At 29.2% G+C, this 20,121-nt stretch overlaps 1 protein-coding gene across 11 annotated transcripts; it reads left to right on the top strand.

Moving 5' to 3' along the window:
- The first annotated feature begins 2,113 nt into the window (after nt 1-2,113).
- Nucleotides 2,114-19,215, top strand: LOC100645227 (glycerophosphocholine phosphodiesterase GPCPD1). 11 transcript variants are annotated; one of them, XM_048404547.1, is made up of 16 exons: nt 8,820-9,078; nt 10,492-10,722; nt 10,804-11,015; nt 11,116-11,285; nt 11,367-11,557; nt 11,632-11,766; nt 11,855-11,965; nt 13,611-13,764; nt 13,835-13,982; nt 14,988-15,213; nt 15,809-15,889; nt 16,503-16,658; nt 16,738-17,165; nt 17,241-17,388; nt 17,463-17,538; nt 17,641-19,215. In XM_048404547.1, exons 2-16 carry the CDS (start codon nt 10,576-10,578, stop codon nt 17,769-17,771), a joined length of 2,514 nt encoding a protein of 837 aa, XP_048260504.1. In that variant the 5' UTR covers nt 8,820-9,078; nt 10,492-10,575; the 3' UTR covers nt 17,772-19,215. The 11 variants fall into 11 exon arrangements, with proteins under 11 accessions (XP_048260505.1, XP_048260499.1, XP_048260504.1 ...); XM_048404552.1 differs by having other exon boundaries at nt 17,610-17,818; XM_048404548.1 differs by lacking the exon at nt 8,820-9,078 and adding an exon at nt 2,114-2,394 and having other exon boundaries at nt 10,598-10,722; nt 17,463-19,215.
- The last annotated feature ends 906 nt before the right edge of the window (nt 19,216-20,121 follow it).

Here is a 20,121-nt window from a genome sequence, read left to right as displayed (position 1 = left end):
AGGTCTGATATTCATAATTATTCCTCATTAATTATATACTTTTCATCATAAAATTTTATGTTTTAATAAAATTAGCGATTTCTGTACAATTCCTTATTTGTATTTCTGCCACACCTCCGAACTAAATAAAATTGCTCCATATTTTTGAATCGTTAAGTAATTATATTGATACGAGCTCAATCTCTAGTGTTCCTTTATCTACGATATAAGTTGGTAACATCTATTTCACGATCGCGAGCAGTATTCGTGATAAGATTATTGAAAAGCTAACAAGTTTTAGGAAGTAAATAATCTTCGTATTGTAATATAGCTAATCTTTAATTTAAATTCGATCAAATCTTATAATATTTGCCTCCTGAAAACATTAGATATTATTTAAATATTTTAATTTAAAAAAAATTAAATTGGCTTAAAAACTAACAAATAAATCTGAATTAAAAGCTAAAAGATTTCTTTTCTTTGACTGAAAATAACATTATTTATTACAGTTGTTTATTATGCACTTTACTACGTTCGCTCCAACACGTCACATATTAATGACGTTCCATTCTTTATGGTAAATGGACGTTACACATACGTGACAGTAATAAGTTAATATTCTGCAATTACAGTATTTATATGTATATAGCATTACGTATACAAAATATATCATTTCAAATATTAACTTGACCTCTTTTTTCCATTTAGTTTACTCATTTAAAATTATCATATAGATAACATGGACATTTCCTAAAACAAGAATTCAAATTTTAACAAACAAAATTACCGTCAACACTATATTGCAAAATTTCTAATGACGAAACCAAACACTCACATTTTATGTAAGGAAGTCATGTATGAAGCAATTCGCATACAAATGACGTCTCTAAACATGACAAACATATTGTTTACAAGTTCGATAAAGTATTTGTTGGATGAGAAACGCCTACAATAATCATGAATAATGTAGCAATAGCATCTATTTACCAATATAATCATGATATGGTTCACTGCATCATAGATGCAACTAAAACTCCATTAATTGAATGCGTATGAATTCATTAATTAGAAAATAATAGGAATGTAAAAAATGATTATTCTTGATAAGTATGTAAGTATATAAAAATCGAAAATTGGTTGTGAAAGATGTACTTCAAATTATATAAACACTTAAACAATCGGAAATCCTGTGATTAGATAGAAAAAAGTATGATTTTATGTAGTGTATTATATATCAATTTATTTTTGTAAATTTTTATACATTATAAATAAAGTTTATATAAAACAGAATACAAAATAATAATAGTCATTTCTTTCTAATTTCCTCATCTTTGAATTAGTTTACCTACTAATTTTGATTGTACAAATTAAATGATTCCCTATATCAAGGTTATAGATTTATAAAATACTTTTTGATCGTTAATTATCAGTGGTGAGTATTTTTCCGACGAACACTTTACATAATGTTAAGTACAAGTACAATTGCACTTGCATAAATAAAGTTCAATTATTTCAGAAGAAATAGCTATATAATAATTAACATTTCGTTGCTTATTTATCTCATTTTATTCTTAATAAAATATTTCTTTACAAAGAAATGATAATTCTACAAATATCCCATTCTAAACATTTTTTTAATATGATATATTCTTCTGAAAATGTTCGTTCATTCCTTCATTAATGCAATACACTAACACTAATGCATTAAAGTTGTAAATAAAAAATGTATTATGCATTAATAGTTCTCCCTACTTTACACATTAATGTAGAATAAATTACAATCAATTTGAATAAAAATTGCAATTCTTCATACAATGGATACGATAGTTAGAATATAAAATTATACAAAATATAAAATATAGATATAATATATTAAAATAAATGAAATAAAATATATAAAATAAAATATATGAAAATATATTAAAATAAAATATATGAAAGTATAAAAAATATAAAATAAAGTCCAAAATATAGTGCGCGTGTACTACAAAAATCGTGTGACACGTCCATACATCATATATACATATGTATACACGAGCCTGTATACATAGATGTTGACCATATCGGAGAGTCACGTGCGTAGGTATACAAGAGGAGAAGAAAAGTGGGGGTTTGTAGGGTTTGCATAACCTGATTGAAATCCGACTCCAACAGTCAGTAGTATTTCAACGACGGTAAAGGTTGTCTGTTGTGTTTAGGCAAATCGTTGTGTCTTTCTCTCTTTTTTTTGTCTTTTTGTCTTTGTTACACGCTTATAATTGCGTTCGTAACATTTGTAGGAATTTTATCATCGCGATGTGCGCACACGTTATATATTCATCTGTGAAACACTGTGTGACTACTTTTTGTAGTTAGTTCACTTGCTATGATAGCCACCAGAAGAAAAGCTTGATACAGAGCACGTGACAAAACTTCGTGAGTACCAATGATGCATCATTACACTTTATTACCGTTAACAATATCGTTACGGAAATGTTTTCCGGTCATTTGGTTTTTGATACGTGACAGACCGTGTGATTGCGTCAACTTATCTTCAAGGTGTGTTCCAAAAAGCTAACCCCGCCGATTAACCGTTCACATGTTCCGTTCGTACATTAAAGTAAAAATTCAAGTTATTTCCTACCGACTGTAAGCGGCAAATTGATTCCTATTTATCACGTGTTGTAATTGGCGACATTTAGAGTCGTGAAACTCACTCTTAGTTAGACTCTGATCGTGAAATGAAAACCGATCCGTGATGTGTACGAACAAATCCATAGTTTATCGAACGTTAACGATAAATTCTCGAATCGATCGCTCGACTGATGTACATATTTCCCTACTGCCTATCAGTTTTCAACCTAACTGATTTGATCTTTATTAGATTGATTCTGTTCGTCACTACGAAACCATACGTGAAACCGTACAATGAAATCACATGAATCCTTTTACAATAAATTGAAAGTTCGCAGTCGATGAGTCAATGTGACATGTCGATTTATCATTGTAAAAATTTACAATTATATCATATACATACATTGTCTAAACGAGAATAATCTTAATTTACTTTTAATAAATTCTTCGTCTATGTCATATTTAAAGGACGTATTCGCCGTTTTTACGCAGTTTTTGATGAAATTGCCTCAAGATTTCGTTGAAAAATAGCAACTAAAATGAGTGTTACCAAAGAAATACGGCTGAATGTTTTACATTGCTCAACCTGACATAATAATTCGAGGAATAGAAATACACTAATACAAGCTAAAATCTTCCGGAACTTCGCAAGATTTCACGAATAAAAATGAAATTGTCGATTTTGTGGCTCATCGAACAATGCGTAACAATAATAATTTTATAAACAATTCTACTTCTATATCAAACGAATTAAACAATAATTTGGTTGGTTCAGTTAATTAAATGTCGCGACAAATAAGTGATGTAACTATGGATTTTATAATGACGATTGAGAAATAAATCAATCTTTTTATGGACTTTGAACCTTACAACACATTCTCTTTTTATTTCTAGTTAAACAAGAATTGTTTTGTTAAACGACTTTCCTTACTACTCTAGGTATAATTGCAAGTAATTGTCACAAATAACTTTTTCAGCTTTTATGTTTACATTAATTTCGTATAATTTTTCATAATTTCCCTGCTAACTGTGGAATGACGTACGTCGTGCTAAGAGAATGTGCAATTTCATGACGTGCAAATATTGCACAAGAGCGACTAGCGTTATATGCTATACAGAAAAACTTTCAAATCGAATTAACAATGTCACGCGCGCTTTATCCTCTAACCTTAAAACATGGCGATCCAAGAAAAATCATGAACAGATGGCGTTTTAGTATCCCTAGGAAATGTATATATCTTTTAATACAAAGATGTTTATAATATAATGATAATAGTAATAACACACAATACAAAAGTAATAATATATATAATTTATTAAATTATAAATAGTTAATGAAATATTTTCAAAAAAAAAAGAAACTTTTCAGTTAAGAAAATATTAATGTTACAAATAATAATAATGAGTATAGTTTAAAATATACATATAATTTATTAATTAATGAATAACTGTTTGGTTAGATGTGACAATGATTGCTTGTAATTTTGATCTTCCACTGAATAATTGATATTGAATGTTTAAGTCGATCACGATAGTTATAAATCATGCAATGAAATAGTAGCCTGAGAAAAAAATATTTTGAGTATTCGTTTGTGAAACATTATTTGTGAAGTGTTATTTGTAGAAAAAGAAATGGAGTGTTTTTTTATTTAGACGCTAATTACATGCAACAATAGCAAAGTAATGAAAAAATGGATGTATAAACGATTACGAGTACAGTGTATTTGTGTCAATGGTAATAGAACAATGGCATCGGAATAATTGCATGTTTAGTTTTGTTTCTTTAAGCGGCCTTTTTTACATCTTTGTTAAGTGTGCACCAGTATATATATCTATGATTCGAACAGATCGATAAGTAACTTAGCATGACTTTCACAACGCTTGATCATTACTCTGTCTAATATGAACTATATGATGGGAAAGTAAATGAAAATAAATTTTCAGATACACAACTAAAATTTTTTGTTTGCTGAAAACAAGCAGTGAAATGAATCCTTTTTGTAGAATCGTAAAACGTAAAATATTTAAACACTAATCGCTAAAAACCTTGACAAAAAATCGAACAAAGCTATACAGGGTAATACTGAAATAATTGATCAAGCACATGCTATCGTTCTATTAACTATAAAAATATATAGAACTTCTATCCTTAACTACATATATAATTTTCATTATTTTCTTTTTATTTTTAGTTTTCTTTATATGATATTCTTTTATCTTGAATTATATTTTGAATTCAATGATCAACAATCAACAGTATTAAAGAAACATTGAACTGTGTCCAAATAATAGACGTTATACATATCCAGTTTAAATTCTATTTCAGAATACTTATTTTTAAAAAATTGGCGCTTTGCAGCCAAATACGTAGATTTCTATACAGGACACTTGAATTATTAAATATTCGCAATTTCTCTTAAAGCTTCTTCTGTTGAAATACATAAACGTAATAAAATATATCAAAACCATAATTTACAGAATTCAAGAAAGTTATTTTTGAAACTGAAAATCATTTTAAAGACAAATATTTTTATCCAATGGAACGACATTGCAAATATTCTAGATTATTTTTGTCGCTCTCGACCTTGTGAGACCTTGAACATTTATTGTTTTTTATGTCGTTGAACTCATGTCAAGAATTATTTGTATACAAATAATAAAAATATGTTAATTAATTAATATATAAATGATGATAATTCAAACATCTAATTTTGAGAAAACTAAAATCGTAACAAAACAAAGTAGAGAGAAAAATGACATCTGATAAATGTTTATAGCTATGTATTTATACATTTATCTAAATACGTAATAATATCCGACATCGTAATGTTCCTTTATACCGCAAAAAGTAAAAGCATTCTTAAAAACCAGCATAATAGTATAATGTTTCAACGATACACTTCTGTCAAATAAATATAAATTACTGTGAAAGATATGACTTAAATAATTCTTAAAAAATATTCTTTTAGTTGGACATCTTTTAAGCAAAAATGTTTTCACAAATAGATTTACATTCTGTGAATTCACTTTTTCTTGGAAGTTGAAGTAAGGTAGCATTATTATCATACGTATAGTCGAGAGTTTATACATGATTTATCAGCTGAACAATAAATAAATCTCAAACTTTCATATACCATAAATTAATAAACACATAAAGAACATATTGCTTAAATTAAATTGTAATTCTTGTATCATAAAAATGGATGGCGTCCCACGATAGTTCATTTTTAGATTCCGTAAAAATAATCCTCCCAGAAAATACAATATTCATAAAATTAAAAAATATATACATTATATGTCAAATTAATTATGAGTAATGTTATAAGAGAAATGTTAAATTTAATATCATAGAATACGTTTAATAGGTATAATGCAAATACCTTTGAGGAAGGAATGATATTGATTTCTTCATTTATACCAATACATTACTGCGTCACAAGCAATCGAACCTTAAATTTTATTGAAAGAATCTTTAAAAAAGAAGTTGCGCAATTATATTTTCTTAAATATTTTTTGTTAAGACAATTTCTTGCAACTCATCAAATTACGTTGGCCTTAAAAAATACACATCGCACGTGCAAAAGTGTTGGCAAGTAGAAATTCTAAGTATAAATGCTCGCAAGTTGGGATCCAGATTTTCCTGGTTACGTAAAATATAAATTTTAAAAGATACCTGTGTTTTTTAATGACTATATATGATTTTTAATGTAATATATATAACATTTTAATAATATAAACTGAAAAATATGAATATTTCATAAGAGATGTGTAGATATTAACATTAATGTGTAGATTAAATTTTGTATATTAAATATGAAAATGATCGATATTATCCATATAGCATAAATCAAATATATTTATCAGATTAATATTATATTAATCAAAAATTCAAGATTTAATAGCTAAACAAATAGAAACGCTATCTACTGCTTACTTGTTGCAAAAGTGATATCAGAGTAAAATATACTTCCTCTTAACTATAATTAATTTCAAAGTATTGTAGCAGACAGTTTTGCCAGAATTAAGGATATTATAAATTTTTAATCTTTTTAGAATATAGATTCTATTTATATCTAAACGAAAAATTTTTAAAACATTCGTTTTAAGAAATGTATACTTTGTCCACGAAATTTATTTATAGCTATAATTGTAGGTAATTTATAATTACAAATAGCAAATATTAGGTCATCCCATAAGTTCGTTCCGTTTTTCGAGCGGTTATATATGTTAAGATCGTTTACATACCTTTCAGTTTCATGAAAAAATGTAATCCCCCTCTCGTTGTACAACTTCTTCCCATTTTTCAAGTGCATTGGTCCCTTATCGCCGTATGTTTATACATCGACACATGAAATGTATACACAAAAGTCGGCACGAACTTATGGGATGACCTAATAAATCAAAGAAAAGAAAAGGAACGATGTTGCGTATATACTTTCTTCACTTATCAGTTGAAGTTCCAAAATAACAGATATGAAAAGAATGTAGTTTTCTGATATATAAGACATATTAGCTATTAGCCATGAAGAAATTTTGCTATTAAAAAGCAAATAGAACAATAAATTTCAGGGAAAAATTAAATTCTTTTATAATCATAATTTCTTATTCTTATTCCACCAAGTCGCAAGTCAAATCACGAATATATTTCATAATCGTCAGGAACATATTCTAAGTTATTTAGAACCAACAAATTGCAATTCTTAACGATTTGATAACAAATGACTCTATCTTTATACGATTCTTAAATTTATATACTACTATATGACGCCTATACACCTTTCACGTTTTAATAGTCAAACTCGAAGCCGAATCAGGTCTGGCATTGGATGACTATTACATTTTCTAATATGGTGCAGTGTTACATCTGTTTCTAAGGTGTAATCTAAGATGTAATCCAAGAAACATATGATTTAGCAAAAATATGTTCTATTAACACGTTTTTAAAAACGTTAAAACGTAGCGTGATATCTTTAATACACAGATATGTTCATATTATTGTTCTTATATTTATATTGCAATGTAAATTGTCACATTTTTATTATTTTAAATAAAATAATTAAAAAAACTAAACATTGTATAGACAAAAATGGTAATTAAAAATATTTAATTCAAATATTTAAAAAAATCAGAAGAACATTCTAATGTTTGAAACACATATTGGAAACCAAATAGAAACGGTAATGATTGTGCTTGATTCATATACATATAGCTACCAGTTGTAATTAATTGAATGTTCTTATTATATACAGTTGCGAAAAGATAAGTAGTTATAGTATTGGCACATCATTTTGCATTGAGTAGTTTCCTCTTTTAATGCGTCGTTACTCTTATTCTAGTTCCCCTATGGTCGATTTTTTTTAACGAGTGTTTTCCTGTTGTCACTACTACCCTTCTTCCAATCGAATGTGTTAAAATTTTTGTCATATCTATATCTACTCATGAGAAAACAAAAGGAAATAAAAGAATAAAAAGAGATATATACTTATTATTATACCAAATAGAAAAGACAGTAGAACCTTAAATGCTGCTGTATGATTTTCGTCTATCCCTACACATATATCGATACCTCCAGCTAAGGTAACGAAATTATGTAGCGCATTTTATAGGTATTGTCCTCAATAGTATGTATATCGTTCAAAATTGATGTGTGCAAATTATTGCATTTAGCGATGGAAATGTAACATTCTGATAGAAAGTCTTTGAAAGTTGAACATTGATTTATTGCATACCGTGTATGGCAATAACGGAAGTTCTTAAGTGAATGTGAAAGAGACGTCGAAAATTTTACGAGTAATGGAGATGAACTGGTACGACATCGAAACTCAAATGTTATTTTTTTATACAACGATCCGTATCGAAATAGTTTATTAAAAAATTTCTATTTTCGGAATATTGTACAAAAGTATAGATAGAAGAAAAATAATATAAAAAATTACTTTTACTCGATAAATATATCGTTTATTGTATTCGCCACAGTATGGCGGACAGGAAGTAACTACTCGAAATTTTGTGAAACATCAGTTAAATAAGGATATCTATATATTTGCATCGTATAAAATATTTTTGACTTACTAAGAAGTACAGTTAGTAATATTACTACTAATGCATATGTATTTTTAAATAAGATTGGTATATAATAAATTTCTCAAAGCACAATAAATTTAATCAATTTGAATTGGAGGTTCTACTGAGCCATCGTTGTCGTCACTTCCATGTTCACGGCGTTGCCAAATCGACCATTACTTCATTCGTGCAAGAAAAACTACTGCGGTGTAAGGTGTAGTGCTGCACTCGTGTAAGTCGTTTCGTGTCAGTTAAAATAGTTGTGCTGTGCTGTGAAGAGACGAATTATGACAAATTCGTTAAAAAATATAGAGCGATTGCCTTGGGCATTCGTCAAATAACACGCATTCTTGTACGAGGTGAATACCAGGCTGCCAATCAAACTTTACGAGTAAAACCCACCGAAATTTTTCGATATAATAGGTAAACTAACAATTTTCAGAAATGATACCGTTTAATATCCAAAATCAATTCGAAACAGAGATTGAGTATCTTCACATTTTTCTCACTAACCAAATTCTTTTCTATTTTTTCCTCGTTTCCGACATGTTTGAAAGCTGTTTTCAAACTTTCTTACATCAGTGTATTTCCATATAAGTAGTTTTCCTATTAAAATTACGAAAATATCTGTATTATCGTGATTTGACAACGACTTAGAAGGTTTGCTTTATTCATTATACGAAACTCACATATGACATGACACAGAAATTATTTCACATTTGCTAATATTTATATACTATTAACACATGTGCTTTCCAGATTCAATATTGCATTTATTATTGAATAATCTGGAAATTGTTCCCTTCATTACTGAAAAAAGAGTGCTGGATGTTTCGCTTTTGTTTCATGTATTGGTGTGTGCTGGTGCGGTTTTTATATTATATTTTATCGCATTGCACTGTACTATGCTATATTTTACTAGCGCAAAATGTATTAGTGTATTTATGATGTTGCAATAATCTACTATTGTTATGTATTAATACAAAGGGAATTATCTTGCAAACAATTTCGTAAAATATCAGAAATCTACAACTGCTTTAAAAATATGCAAAACGTAAAATTATCTTTTATTTTCGTTCCCAAACTATATTTTATAAAACTTATTCTATATAAAGTTACGTTATTTATGAAAAAATTTCTGCATTAAAAAAGAATTCTAGATATATGGTAGTCAAATTATTCTTAATAGTTAATCACAAAATGATATATTTTAAATTTATTTCTTTAAGCTCTCTTTTCCTGCTTTCACTTTTGAAGGTTGTTCACCATTGAATAACACAGTGTTTTATCTTATATATTATAATTTGTTTTAATATTATCATGTTTAAATCTTCCCAGTAAATATAACATTAATAACATTTTAATAAAATCTATAAACTCTAAATAAATAAATAAAATGATTTAAACATATTAAAAATATGTATATTTGTGGAGCAAATAATATACATATATACATACAATACATACATGAAATATACATATATCAAAGATCTGAAAACTTTGTTCTAAAAAATGTATAAAAATCCAATATTTTTCATATTTGGGATTTAATTTAACAATTGTATACATAATCATTTGAGTGTTCTTTTAAAATTTTGATAATGCTTACTAGATTCCAAAAATTATTTACATTGATCAAAAAGTGATAAAACTATATTAAGTAATATCCTACATATTAAATATAAAGAATAATTCTTAATATATTATTTTCGATAATAATATATATTATAAAAGGAATTTACAGAAATCGATTTTTATAAAAATTGTATCTATCTAATAATTATCCCATTTGATTGCTATTCTAAAATCTTCTTTACAATAAGACCCTTATTACAGAAAATTAGCTGATGTGAATTGAACACACCTTGAAACACAGAGAATTGAAAGAGAAAAACAGTGACAAAAAGAAAACATAGTAATATGCAGCGGATATGGTTTATAGAGAACAAAGAGGGGGTGCAATACAAGCAGCAAGAGGTACCACGTGAGACTAACTTCATCGAGGTGGCAACTGAACATACATCAGACATGAGGGGATCTAAAAGGGACTGGATTTTTAGAGTCCAGGTAATTAGTACTGATATTAGTATTGTTACTCGTTAAACCAATAGTTTTAGAATAACTTCAATTATCTTTAATTTTAATCAGGTACATAAATTAGAAAAGAGTGAAGTCTTATATGTAGTGGGTAATTTGCCTGAACTGGGTGCTTGGAATCACAACCAGGCAATTCAATTGTCACAAGAACATGGCAGTCGGGATTCTCCAACAATTTTTGATAACAACAGTAGTGGAGACTTTTATAGTGATGATATACATGACAATGCTGGAGATAATTCATTTGGTGATGTAGATGATGAGTAAGTAAAGATAAACATTTAGATATTCATGATGATTTATACTATTTTATTTTTCATGTACTTTACTTAAAATATAATAAATGAAATTTGTAAATTTCAGAGGTGGACAAATATTTTCGCAAAAGGTTGCACTTCCCATCGATGCTGATGTAGAGTTTCGATATTTTGTTGCAGTCATCTGTCAATCTAATGGTACTAAAAATTCGGCCAAAACTCTTATCATTCGTAGATGGGAAACTCATATGACACCACGCTTTATCAAAAAGAACAGTATGTAATCAAGTATATTTTATATAGATTAATTAATTAAAAAATTATATTTTTATTATAAATTGCAACATTAAGTAAAAGAATTTGTTACAGCATCTAGCAATTTTACTAGTGACACATTGCCAGATCCGGATAAATTCGGTTATTACAACGGCTACTGTAAAATTGAACGGGGCTGGTTGACCGATGAAACTGTGATACAATTTAAGCTTTTTAATAATCCAATTAAATTATGGAAGAATAGACTACAAAATAGGAAAGTACACATTAAGGTGTGTTTTAAAATTACATATTTGTATATTAATATTTAAAAATTGAGAATTAGAACAAATTTTTTTTAATTTAGATGACACCTGTAAATCTAGTTAGGCACAGTTCCTTAGAATTGCAACAATTTGGTGGCGATTGTGTAGATGATAGTCTTTCTATGGATACACAAGATGTTGTTGATCAACCTGCCTTTAGTATTACAGAAATTGCGGTATGCATAATTCTACTACGTTTTCTTTATAAAAATCAATGATTATCATATTTATTTTTATGATAATATATTCTTGTTATAATTTTAGGCAATGAATGATGAAGAAGCTTGTTTCAAGATACAGGAGCAATTTGGTCGAGCTTATAATGAAGACGAATTTGTTATCTTCAATGTCGCGGTTCGATATCCTGAAACTATCGTAAGTAATCATATGAAGTGCCTCATCAAGAAATCATAGTAAATACACAACTGAATGAATAACCATTGGTTGGTATTTATTGCTTGCATTACTTATAATTTGTATGACATTGTATTATGTACATAGGGTAGATCTCCAATACTTATTTCAAACCAGCCTATTCGTCGTGGATAGGTCTACAGATGGAGACATCGAAGGCATTGTCTTCAGTAATATATAAGCTAACTGTAAAAACATACAAACAATCAAAGAACAAAATATGTCTTCTTTTGATTTGACATCTTAATTTTAATGACAAAAGTACATCTTTATTAAGTGGCAGATAAATAATGAATGAGAAAGATTAATAAAAGTTGTAGATGTGGCAGAGCAATAAATTACGAACTAGTGGTAATTCATATAAAAAATTCGACACACTAAAGATACGCATTGACCATACCATGTGAGTTTTCAGTAGACCACGAGTAGGCCGGCCACGTCTTCTCTCGCGACTTGTTCAAATTACTTGGTAAAAGATAATTAAACTTGTTCAGCAGCTATTGCCCTCCTTGGAAACCAGAAGCGATGTCACGCGCACTGGCCTGGAACGAAGACAACCGTCAGCTTTGTACAAAGCAAGACCTCTGGTGCAAATGATGATGCTAACATGCAATCTGATGTATCGATGCTAAAGCATCGTCTACCACTTTACATCTGTGTCACATGACATCACACAGAGATATGATGGTCTTGATTGTCGTTCGCCCTACCGCACCTATCCTTAGGCTAATCTCTCGTAAATCGCAAAATTTTTTAAAGCGCATTGCATTATCATAGTCTAAAATATCGGACTTTGACAATATTTATCATGTAAATTATGCATTCTATTCGTTGTATGAAATCGGTTTACGTGAGTTGTAGTCATCCTAAAAAACCCCAAGAATTTAGAGATGTCAACGCTGTCACACCTCATATCCATCTGTGTGCGTCGAAAATGGTGAGGCTCCCATCACTCCTATATCCTTTTAGTGTACTACTAATATTTTCTAGCTCTGACCAACTCTACTGTACCGTACGTGACACCGCTGCGCGGCCAATACCAGACTAAGCTGTCAGAATCTTCTGAATCTGAATTACAAACCTTGCAGACTTGATATCGAAATTTAATAATGAATGATCGGCAGGTGTTGCGGGATACGCGTCATCAGGCAGAGTACAGCATTTGGCAATTATTGGTCTGGTTCATTGCTAGATTATGTAGGAAATAAATTATCGCCCTTTGTTTTATCATTCACTAGTAATTTGTTGCTTTTGCCTACAAATTATTTGAATCTGCCAAAAAAGTAACAGAATTTTGTGGAAAAGCAAAAGATGTACACATGTCTTTAATGATATAGTTTAATTCCTACGATTTTTAGTGGTCAAGGATCTTTAATAATTTGCCATAAAATTTTACCACATTTCATTAGAATCTCTAATTTACTTGTTTCTCAGATTAGAGATACATATTCACAAGAAAAGTTTTTTCATATTTCCTTGATCATTGGAGTTAATTAATATTGAGGCAAGCTCTATAATGGATGAGCAAAAAATGTTGATGCAAGCATTTGGTGTTGTTATAAATAGTAGTATTTATCCATGTATGTTAAGTAAATTGTTTTTCCAGGCATACTTAGTGGACTACTACGTGTACAGCTCAAGATGTTTTCCAGGAGAACCACCAAGTCATATCGGTTTCAGCTACATCTTGCCTAGCACATTACAGTCCAGTGTTGGGCTTCTAACAGTACCAATTACAAGCACAAAACATAGACCAATTGGTATAGTATTATCTTTTTTATCTTTTAGTATTGAATATTATTGATAATTGCTATACATATATTTTTTTAGGGCAACTTACAGTGGAATATGTTGTAATAAAATCAATTCCGGATTATCCATGGGATATGAATATTTCATATGCAAAACATTGGGAACAACGGTGGTCTGGCTTGGATGTAGGACACAGAGGATTGGGTACATCCTTTCAAACAGAGAAGTATGTTAATATCTTTAAAGTTATTAAAAAGATAACATTTTTTAGAAATTATTTAGATGAGCTGAAGTTTATATTATTTATTTTATTTATTGTTGCTTAATCCGTGCCTTTCGGCTTTGGACGAACTTTCGGTTTTACATCTTTTATGTCTAATTCTTTTCTTATATATCTACCTCCCCTCTTTTCCACTGTATTCTATTGCACTCCCTTAGTTATTCTATTCTCTAAAAACTAAAACTAGGAACTACAAATTAATCATTAATGACTAAAAAATTATTGCAACTTTGTGCTTTAGTCTTCTTGCTTTGCATCCTTCCTGTCGTTTGCCCTTCTGTTTTCTATTATTGCTTTAAGTTCTGCTAAACCTTCTCCCGTCTCATTTAATACTTTTCCTATGTCCTTTGGTCCTCCCGTTATTTCACATTCTTCTATTACATGTCTCTGGTCTTCTTCATTCCTTTTACATAATCTGCATCTTTTTTCTCCCTCTTCCTTCCAGTATTCCCTTGCTTTGATCTCGTTTCCACATCTGAATCTTGTCAGTATTCTTCTGTCTTTCCACTTCATCCTCCCTTCTAGGTACTTTGGTAATTTTTCTTTGGCTATATTTCCATAGTGTATATTATATTTGGATTCCCTTATCCTTTTTCCCCTCTCTTCTGCTTCTCTCTTTCTTCTTTCCTCTATAATCTGATCTGCTGTCATCTTTTCTTGCTCATCTCTTGCTTCTGTCTACATCCCTCGCTTTCTCGCCTCTTCTAGTCTCTTCTTTCTCTTTCTTGCTCTTTTCCCTTCATGGCCATTTCCCCAGTTTCTCTCTCTTTCCTTTATACAATCCTTTACTAATTCCTTTCTTGATTCTAGGACTTTCTTCTCATATCTTGCTGTTCTTTTTAATGCTTTTTCTTTTATTTCTATTATCTTGCATTCTTCTATTAATATGTAATTTGGTGTTGTCATATCTAAGCCTAGAGCTGAAGTTTATATATTGCAATTTATTTATAGCTGTGCTAATGTACGTGAAAATACAATAGCTTCTTTAAAGACTGCATCATATCATGGAGCTGATATGGTTGAATTTGATGTCCAACTGTCTAAAGACCATATACCAGTTATTTACCACGATTTCTATGTATCTATTTCATTAAAACGCAAGAAACAAATAGAAGCTATGGATATGTTGGAAATACCTGTTAAGGACCTTACATTGGAGCAGTTACATCTGTTGAAGGTAATTTTCATGAATATGTAACTACTTTGATTCTATATATATTTCGACTTGAATAATTTATGCTATTTTCTCTGACATCATATACGTAGTTTCACTTTTACAGTTATTTACAGATTTTAATATTTTAATGGATTTTATTTTTTTATTTTATTATAAACCATACACAATTCAACAACATGAAGAACTTTTTAAAAACCTTATTTACACTTAATTTGTTAACAACTAATACACGAATAATATAAACTAAATAATTAACATTGTGTGTACAAAAAATAAGTAAGAATATTATAGCATTAACTTCATTAATTATTAAGGAATGTTAATAATAAGTCACTATATATTTTTAATTACATAATCAATTAGAAAGTTAATAAAGTGCATTTAATATAATTTCTCATCTACCATTAATCACATAGAATGCGGCTTATTAAAACTGCTACGCGTATTAATAACTTGCTTTTTATGTCCTTTTTTGTATTAAAGGAGAAATCAGTTACTTCAGGGATTGTATCGTATGTAGATACACAGACATGCAATCATGAATTTATAGGTGTAACATACCTATTCGTACTTTTCTCTTTTTAATATTCAACAGGATTTTTATTACCCGTGGTGGGACTCGTTGGGTAAGGTGCTGTATTTCGTTGATAAAGCTGAGCAGGGGGTTAACCAACTGGTGAGCTTTCATACCGCTTGCGCCGCCTAACTCGTCGCCAAAATATATAACAAATTAGTTATTTTAAAAAACTCGATGCATGCCTGTTTAAAATTTATTCTAAAACCAACTAAAATTAATTTTTAATACCACATCATTGTACCACAATATCGTACATTTTATGCTTGGATTAAAAGCTTAATCTTGATACTATAAGACATCAAAGTATGTAAATTCAATGGAAAAATATTTTTTACCTATTATGTAATATCACCAAATGATCTTTTTGCAAAAATGCTTTAAAAATCTTAAAGATCATTTTTTAATAATCTTTCACCAGTTTCATTCCCCTCTGACTGTGCGTATTTGCCTCCGCACGGGGGCGCGAACTTGTTCATCGAAAATATGTATAAAAAATCACATTATCACAGCATGTAGATAATATCATGCCTTCCATGATATTATATATTTACTATATTCACATGACTCCAGAGTGTTTGCTTTTATTTGGCTTCAAAAAAGTCTCTTACATCAAACATTGTACTACTTTTACCAATTTTTTATGATCTAACAGAGTTACGTTGATGAAGTGCTTTATTTTATAAATCCTTTACAAAATAAAATTTTCTTACAGGTTTATCATGTGGCTGAAGGTCGAGAAAAGAATCCAAAATTTTTTGATGAGGATTTAGAAGATCATCAGCCTTTTCCAACGCTTCAGACCGTATTACAAGAATTAGAACAACATGTCGGATGTAATATTGAAATTAAATGGACTATGCAATTAAAGGTAAAAGTAATAAATTTACTTTTTTATCTATTTAGTATTTTTATTATTTTCTTACGGAAATCGTAATCTATATACACAGGATGGCACGTTCGAGCTTAACCATCCTTTCGATCTCAATCTATATTTGGATATTATATTGAAAGTCGTACTAGAATATGGGGGAGATAGGAAAATCGTTTTCTCATCATTTAATCCAGATATCTGTGCCATGATCCGTCTTAAACAAAATAAGTATCCGGTAGTATTTTTGACACAAGGCATTACCTCAAAATATCCTACTTATCATGATCCAAGATGTCAAACTGTGCCAATGGCTGTTAGACATGCATTAGCAGCTGATATCTTAGGAATTAATGTCCATACCGAAGATATTCTTAGGGATCCGTCACAAGTTAAATTTGTAAAGGATGCTGGTTTAATCATTTTTTGCTGGGGAGATGACAATAATGATAAAGATACAATTCGACATTTAAAGAAACTTGGTTTGCATGCAGTAATTTATGACAAGTGAGTAATCTTCAAGCACGTGAATTATTTACTTATGAACAAAGATATGCTATAATTATTTAATATTATCTGTAGAATTGATGAATACAACGCAAAGGAAGTCAAAGAAAGTATATTTTTGGTTGATGCAAGAGAAAATCAAAAGGCACTAATTGCTTTGGCACAGTGTAATCAAAGTTGTGCACCGCAACCTCAAATTACTAATTCTTTGAATACGGAAAAGGTTAGTAGTAGTACTAATATTTATATTCTTATGAATATAGAAAAAAACGAACAGCACAATTTAATTTATTTAAGGAATACTACATGGAAATCGACAAATCGCGAAATATGATTACAACCACGTCAACTACATCCTCACTCGCATCTTTTGGTAAGAACAATCTTGGTGATAATATATACCCCATGTCAACCATTAAATTACCAAGTACATGTGACCATCAGGAGAGCAATGAGATCAGTGAAATGACAAAAGATTTCAGCGTTTGTGCAAAATCCTTCGGCCACTCGGTAAAAGCTAAAAGTATCTCAGATTTAGTATGTGGCCAAACGACAGCGTTACCAGAAATTTGCGGAGAGGATGAGTCTGCGAAAGACTGTCTTTGATGTTTCTCCTTTAGGAAGCCATTCATGTCGTGGTTTGGCACAGAAGACACTACCTAGAAAAAGATTTACCACAAAAGGAAGGACAAAGCCGAAGAAAATTTTTTGTAACTTATAATTTACTATAATACTTACACTAAAGGGGTTAAACAATTCTGGTTTTCCCAACAGTCCTAGATCCGTAAAATTGGATCACCTTAACGGCCATTACACAGAATATATTCATATAATGCACAAGAAAGGCGACCGATTGTATTTTTCACGTCATTTTATCATTCCTGCAATCGATCGACTTAATTGTCCATTTCATATTATGTGTTACTTTATACAATGGCCTTTTTTTTTTAATGCTGATAAAGTCCAATGGCTGTAGAAAAAGATATCAACTTTTGTTATTCTGTTTATGGCAGATGAATACAGGAGTTGCAAGATTTTAGTACAAATATCCTCAATATTTCATTTAGTTCATAGAAAGAAGTCACCCCTCTTATATATATTCCTTCCTTTGTTAATTAAACATTAATTTAAAGAAATGCAAATTGACGGAAACACTAACAAATGCATGATGTCACGAATGTATACTTTTTTATAATAAGTTATCAAAAACATTTTTTAAAAGAACGATTGTCTTTAACAGCTTTGAATGTAGACAAAAGCTGCCAATAATTAATTTTCATAAATATACATATTTCAGATTCACTTATTTATGTTTCAAAGTATTTTACAATATGAATTAAGAGAAAAAACAAAGCAAAAATTCCTTTATTAAATTTAAAAAAAAAAAGAAATGTATGCGAATATAAAATCAGTATAATTGTAGAAAAGAAAAGAAAAAAACGCTTTTTTCCATATTAAATAATAATATGATTATTGTTAAAAATATTTATTTGATTTCCTTTGCCAATAAGTGCAATTGTAAAATTTAATAAGATCATTCATTCGCTTTATAGATAACATTTCTTTTGTCCAGACTTTTATGCCTGATCAATCTTAATATTATTCGATAACCTTATCAGTGACAAAATAAGTAGCACGCGAATATCTTTTCAAAGTTTTTGAACAGAGAAGATAATTTATACCGTTATACCGCATTGGTAGTACGCTATACAACTAAAGAGAGTGATTGTATCAATCGTTATGATTCTAACAATATACAGAATATCTGTTGATGGTTTAGAGAAGTATACCACAAATATGTTATGGGATCACGTATGTAAATGCACGTGTACAGTGCGTCAAGGGGGTTGGTTACTGATCTTTTCTATTGTCATAGAGGCTATGCATTATAATAAACCAGTTAATAAATATACATAAATCGGGATTGAACAAGTTTATAATGAAAATACATTTGTAGAATTTTGCAAATTCTGACACACGTAGGTATTAATGCATTACAATCTTCAAGTGTATAATACTGATAAACATCATATATATTTCAGATTTCTAATCTTGTGTCTGTTTTTGTCTTTCCCTATTAAACGATAGTTCGAGCATATACAACGAGGAATTATAACTATAATATTTAATCGATTTTATAAATATACAAAAATATTCACGCATATACGAACATTAAAAAAGTTAATAAGAAATAATATTTTTGCATTTGCATTTGAAGCTCCTAACTCAATTACTCAAAGTACCTGATTTGAAAATAAATGTCTAATATGATACGCAGTTAACACATTATGGGTTATTTACTTTTTATTTAGCTGAAAATTATATCGAAGGTCGAGATAATTAACTTGACTTCAAATACATTTTGATGTGATAAATAAAGATTAAAACTTCATACATTTTATTTATAATATAGATAAATTACATAGTAACTAAATCTTCAAAGTACTTTGTTTATTCTTTAGAATATTTTATATATAAATTTTAGATTCACTTAAATTATTCATCGGTATTACTTAGGAAAATTGTCTAATTAACTGTACTTTAAATAGTTTTTTACATTTGTAATTAACTTATTCAACTTGAAAGAAACAGCGAGATGTACGATTCTAATGCCTCGTGTTTATAAATAATATATTAATTATATAATAACATATTTAAAATTATAAATGTGAGCAATATGACCATAATGTGATAACATGTTAACTTCTAAACTAGACTATTTTTGTGATGTAAATTATTTAAATGTGAATGCAATTACTATTGTAACAATTTATTTCTTTCTGGAATAAAATTTAAAAGAATAAATTATGAATATTTACAATAGATACTCATGAAGAACGCTAGTTTTCGAAAATTAAAGTTTACAACTAATCTTTAATTAAATTTATTACTACAAAAATTCCACTAAAACGTCTCCTCTCTCTGTCCTCACAAAACAATTCCTACCTAATGTTTT

The sequence above is a fragment of the Bombus terrestris genome, chromosome 3 (assembly GCF_910591885.1).
Source record: "Bombus terrestris chromosome 3, iyBomTerr1.2, whole genome shotgun sequence".
In the NCBI taxonomy this organism is placed as follows: domain Eukaryota; kingdom Metazoa; phylum Arthropoda; class Insecta; order Hymenoptera; family Apidae; genus Bombus; species Bombus terrestris.
Note: the sequence above shows the minus strand (reverse complement) of the source record. Positions and strands in the feature narration are given on the sequence as shown.